At 53.4% G+C, this 5343-nt stretch overlaps 1 protein-coding gene across 1 annotated transcript; it reads left to right on the top strand.

Annotated features, from left to right (window-relative positions):
• Positions 1-1702: 1702 nt before the first annotated feature.
• Positions 1703-4247, top strand: LOC118206542 (proline-rich receptor-like protein kinase PERK2). Its single transcript, XM_035379345.1, has 4 exons — positions 1703-2377; positions 2444-2527; positions 2825-3024; positions 4241-4247. Exons 1-4 carry the CDS (start codon positions 1961-1963, stop codon positions 4245-4247), a joined length of 708 nt encoding a protein of 235 aa, XP_035235236.1. The 5' UTR covers positions 1703-1960.
• Positions 4248-5343: the final 1096 nt, after the last annotated feature.

Raw genomic sequence — 5343 nt, 5'->3', positions numbered from 1 at the left:
TGACCTAATTTCAAAACCTTTAATTTTACATTGAGGTACAAAACAAGGATGTCCAGCTTCTGGGCTTCTATTTAATTTAATCATTGAACCACTAGCTGAGAAAATAAGATCTGAGAGGAATATCAAAGGCATAAAAATTGGAAGTCAAATTTATAAAATATCACTGTATTGTGATGACATCATTCTCTACATAGTAGTGGAGACTCCTCATTCCGTTACATCAATCAGATTATTACTCAATATGGTTAATTCTCAGGATACAAAGTAAATTGGGGAAAATGTGAACTACTGCCCCTAAATAAACACTGCAGTATCGCATGCGTGAAAAATACAAAAATGAAATGGAAACAAACAGAAATAATATATTTAGGATTGAGGATTACAACAAATAGTTATCAAACACAAGATATAAATCTCACAGAAATAATGAATAAAGTCAAATATAGATCGATGGTCTCATCTTCCCATATCTCTGTGGGGTCGAGTGAACATAGTTAAGATGAATATACTGTCAGGGTTCTGTGTCTTCCCCCTGTGTTTCCCTGTTGGGCCGCCAGATGGCGGCACCTCGGTTTTCTGTTCAGTTAATTGTTTTATTGTTTTTGATTATCCAATTATTAGTTGCATTTTGTCTCGTGTTCCCCTCCCTCTCTGTGGCTTGATTGTTCATCGTGCCCTCCTGTGTCTCGTCTGCGTCTCTCTATTTAAATCGCCCTCTCCCCAGACTCAGGTGCTGGAACCTTTGCTTTGCTTTGCTTTGCTTTGCTTTGCTTTGCTTTGCTTTGCTTTGCTTTGCTTTGCTTTGCTTTGCTTTGCTTTGCTTTGCTTTGCTTTGCTTTGCTTTGCTTTGCTTTGCTTTGCTTTGCTTTGCTTTGCTTTGCTTTGCTTTGCTTTGCTTTGCTTTGCTTTGCTTTGCTTTGCTTTGCTTTGCTTTGCTTTGCTTTGCTTTGCTTTGCTTTGCTTTGCTTTGCTTTTGCTTTTGCTTTTGCTTTTGCTTTGCTTTGCTTTGCTTTGCTTTGCTTTGCTTTGCTTTGCTTTGCTTTGCTTTGCTTTGCTTTGCTTTGCTTTGCTTTGCTTTGCTTTGCTTTGCTTTGCTTTGCTTTGCTTTGCTTTGCTTTGCTTTGCTTTGCTTTGCTTTGCTTTGCTTTGCTTTGCTTTGCTTTGCTTTGCTTTGCTTTGCTTTGCTTTGCTTTGCTTTGCTTTGCTTTGCTTTGCTTTGCTTTGCTTTGCTTTGCTTTGCTTTGCTTTGCTTTGCTTTGCTTTGCTTTGCTTTGCTTTGCTTTGCTTTGCTTTGCTTTGCTTTGCTTTGCTTTGCTTTGCTTTGCTTTGCTTTGCTTTGCTTTGCTTTGCTTTGCTTTGCTTTGCTTTGCTTTGCTTTGCTACCTGCCAGCTTGTTTGTTCCTGTACCTGCCTGTTTTCCTGGTTACCTGTTGTTTGCCTGCCTGTGCCCTACCTGCCCTGTTTCCCTTCGTTTTTGTATTTTTGTATTTTTGTTTTCTTGTGTTTTTTTTGAGGATTTTGTTATTTGTGAATTTTGCCCTGCGAGGCCTTGTTTCCCGTTTTAGTTTATTAAAGTCTCTTGTTTTCCCCATTTTTGGACTTTTGTGTTTTTACTCTGCTTTTGGGTCCATTCCCGTCCCCCCGCCTGACAGAAGGTTCCAGCCAGTACCGGACCCAGCAGAGTTTTTTTTTTTTTTTTTTTATTCCCCCATTTTTTTCTCTCCTCGGGGTTTTTGTTTGCTGAGCATGCCACCGGTGTTGAGCAAGCCGGTGGTGGCTGGGGAGGCCTCCGGCCCTGGTCCTGCCGTTGGGCAGGCTCCCCTGTCCAGTAGCCAGTGGGCGGACACACGATACGTGCCAGGGGTCGCGCCCCTTCCTGGACTACGTGGGTGAGTTCCGCGCCGTGGCCACTAAGGCCAACCTGCCCCAGTCTATCGTGTGCCAGTTATTCAAGGACAACATGAGGGACCCCCTCCACGGCGGGCTCATGTACTCTGGCGTGGACAAGTGCGGGGACTTCGAACTTCTGTTCGCTACGGCCCTGCACTGGGACGAGTACCTCCGGGGGGTTGCAGAAATGCCTCCTCTGGTAGAGAGGAACTCGTCGCCTAGCGAACCGGAGCCCGCCGTCCCGCCGGAGCCGCCCGCCCTGCCAGTTGTCCCTCCGCAGGAGTTGTCTGCTCAGCCCCGCGTCCTGGAGAAGCCTCACGCTTCTCCCCGCGCCCAGGAGAGTTCTCCTGCCCAGCTGGGTTCCCTACGGCTGGGGTCCACGTTCCTGTCTCCGGCCCAGCCGGGTTCCCTACAGCTGCGGTCCACGTTCCTGTCCCCTGCCCAGCCCAGACAGCCCAGCCCTGCTCGGCCCGCCGTCCCTCTGCAGGAGCTGCCTGCTCGGCCCGCCGTCCCTCTGCAGGAGCTGCCTGCTCGGCCCGCCGTCCCTCTGCAGGAGCTGCCTGCTCGGCCCGCCGTCCCTCTGCAGGAGCTGCCTGTTCGGCCCGCCGTCCCTCTGCAGGAGCCGCCTGCTCTGCCTGTTCCGCAGGGGCCTTCGCCGCCTGCTCTGCCTGTTCCGCAGGGGCCTTCGCCGCCTGCTCTGCCTGTTCCGCAGGGGCCTTCGCCGCCTGCTCTGCCTGTTCCGCAGGGGCCTTCGCCGCCTGCTCTGCCTGTTCCGCAGGGGCCTTCGCCGCCTGTTCCGCAGGGGCCTTCGCCGCCTGTTCCGCAGGGGCCTTCGCCGCCTGTTCCGCAGGGGCCTTCGCCGCCTGTTCCGCAGGGGCCTTCGCCGCCTGTTCCGCAGGGGCCTTCGCCGCCTGCTCTGCCTGTCGGCTCGCAGGGGCCTTCGCCGCCTGCTCTGCCTGTCGGCTCGCAGGGGCCTTCGTCGCCTGCTCTGCCCGCCGCTCCCCGGGAGCAGTTTCCTGCTTCGCCCCGCGCCCTGGAGAAGCCTCACGCTTCGTCCCGCGCCCTGGAGAAGCCTCACGCTTCGTCCCGCGCCCAGGAGAGTTCTCCTGCCCAGCTGGGTTCCCTACGGCTGGGGTCTGTGTCCCTGTCTCCGGCCCAGCCGGGTTCCCTGCAGCTGGGGTCTGTGTCCCTGTCTCCTGCCCTGCCCGGTTCTCCTGCCCTGCCCGGTTCTCCTGCCCTGCCCGGTTCTCTGGCGCCCCCTGTAGCTTCAGCTCCCTCGTGCTCCAGTGTTCCCTCGTCCTCCAGTGTTCGTCTCTCCCCCGGTCTCGTCGCTCCCCCCAGTGGTCGTCCCTCCCCTGGTCTCGTCGCTCCCCCCAGTGGTCGTCCCTCCCCTGGTCTCGTCGCTCCCCCCAGTGGTCGTCCCTCCCCTGGTCTCGTCGCTCCCCCCAGTGGTCGTCCCTCCCCCGGTCTCGTCGCTCCCCCCAGTGGTTGTCCCTCCCCCGGTCTCGTCGCTCCCCCTGGTGTCCATTCTCCCTTTGGTGTTCGTCCTCCCAACCGTGTGTCCGTGTGTTCCCCGGCCCCCCTGTCTAATTGTCTGCCTGCCTGCTTGTCTGTTGGTCTACCCGTATGTGTGTCAGCCAGTTTGTTGGCCTGTTTGTCTGCCCCCCAAGCCGTCAGCCCATCGGCCAACGTGTTTGCCCGCCTGTCTGCCTGTCTGTCAGTGTGCCAGTCCGCGTGTGTTTTGTCTTGTTTGCCTGTGTGTCAGTCCCTATGTCAGTTGTTGGGCTCCCCCCTCGCCTTCCCTGTCTGCCTGTCCCTTTGTGTGTCCGTCGGTGTCGCCGTGTGCCTCCCCGCCTGCTTGTCCCTGTGTCTGTCTTTGTAGGTCTCCCTATTGTGCCAGTGTCTGTCAGTCTTTCCCCCTCAGTCTTGTCCATCCCAGTCCAGTGTTGTCGTGCCCCGTCTCGTTGCTGTCCTTTGTCTACCTGGCCCCTGTCTGAGTCCCCCTGGTTTCCTGAGTCCCCCTGGTTTCCTGAGTCCCCCTGTCGCCCGAGTGCGGGCCCTGAATTTCCCCGTGTCGCCCGAGTGCGGGCCCTGAATTTCCCCGTGTCGCCCGATGTGCGGGCCCTGAGTTTCCCCGTGACGCCCGATGTGCGGGCCCTGAGTTTCCCCGTGACGCCCGATGTGCGGGCCCTGAGTTTCCCCCGTGACGCCCGATGTGCGGGCCCTGAGTTTCCCCCGTGACGCCCGATGTGCGGGCCCTGAGTTTCCCCCGTGTCGCCCGATGTGCGGGCCCTGAGTTTCCCCCGTGTCGTCCGAGTCCTGCCCAGCCCTGTGTCTCCTGTTTCCCTAGTTCCTGAGTTTTGTCCCAAGTTTTCCTGTGTTCTGTTTCCCTGTCCCCGCCCTCCAGTTACCCCCTCCCAGGGTCGGCCTCCTGGGACGTCAGGAGCCGTCCCTTGGGGGGGGGGGGGGGGTACTGTCAGGGTTCTGTGTCTTCCCCCTGTGTTTCCCTGTTTGGCCGCCAGATGGCGGCACCTCGGTTTTCTGTTCAGTTAATTGTTTTATTGTTTTTGATTATCCAATTATTAGTTGCATTTTGTCTCGTGTTCCCCTCCCTCTCTGTGGCTTGATTGTTCATCGTGCCCTCCTGTGTCTCGTCTGCGTCTCTCTATTTAAATCGCCCTCTCCCCAGACTCAGGTGCTGGAACCTTTGCTTTGCTTTGTTTGCTCTGGTTTGGTTTGGTTTGGTTTGGTTTGCTACCTGCCTGCCTGCTTGTTTGTTCCTGTACCTGCCTGTTTTCCTGGTTACCTGTTTGCCTGCCTGTGCCCTACCTGCCCTGTTTCCCTTCGTTTTTGTATTTTTGTTTTCTTGTGTTTTTTTTGAGGATTTTGTTATTTGTGAATTTTGCCCTGCGAGGCCTTTTGTTTCCCGTTTTAGTTTATTAAAGTCTCTTGTTTTCCCCATTTTTGGACTTGTGTTTTTACTCTGCTTTTGGGTCCATTCCCGTCCCCCCGCCTGACATATACTTCCTACTGTCAACTACATTCTAAGGATGATACTTGTCACAATACAAAAAACCTGGTTTGAAGATTTGCATAAAATTCTCAGCCTTTATATGGCACGGAAAGAAAGTAAGATGTTCATACCCAAGGATGTCTAGTTCAAACATAAATGGTGGACTGCAGCTACCCAACTTCTTTCACTACTATCTATTCTTTGGCTGTCAGCAGGTCAGTGAGTTATTTGATCCCTCTGTAATCAAAGATTGGAAATACATTGAAGAATATATGTTACAAAGCCTAAATATAGACACAAAATGTATATAAACTCCTCAAAAAAAGTTTGGAATTTTGTGTTTGGTCGACCATATCTCTGTTGTTATTGTTATTGTATTATTAGCATTGTATCTTATATCATTGGAAAGCCTGTTCATTTCCCTTTACAATGATGTCCCA

This window comes from Anguilla anguilla, chromosome 10 (assembly GCF_013347855.1).
Source record: "Anguilla anguilla isolate fAngAng1 chromosome 10, fAngAng1.pri, whole genome shotgun sequence".
NCBI lineage: Eukaryota > Metazoa > Chordata > Actinopteri > Anguilliformes > Anguillidae > Anguilla > Anguilla anguilla.
This window is presented reverse-complemented; position numbering and strand designations above follow the sequence as displayed.

Bases quoted from the DNA above. Each gene is read 5' to 3' on its own strand.
- LOC118206542 (XM_035379345.1), top strand. From the start codon at position 1,961: ATGAGGGACCCCCTCCACGGCGGGCTCATGTACTCTGGCGTGGACAAG. The intron at 2,378-2,443 runs GAGCTGCCTGCT...GTCCCTCTGCAG, and splicing joins GGCCCGCCGTCCCTCTGCAG to GAGCTGCCTGCTCGGCCCGC. The intron at 2,528-2,824 runs GTTCCGCAGGGG...GTCGGCTCGCAG, and splicing joins AGGAGCCGCCTGCTCTGCCT to GGGCCTTCGCCGCCTGCTCT.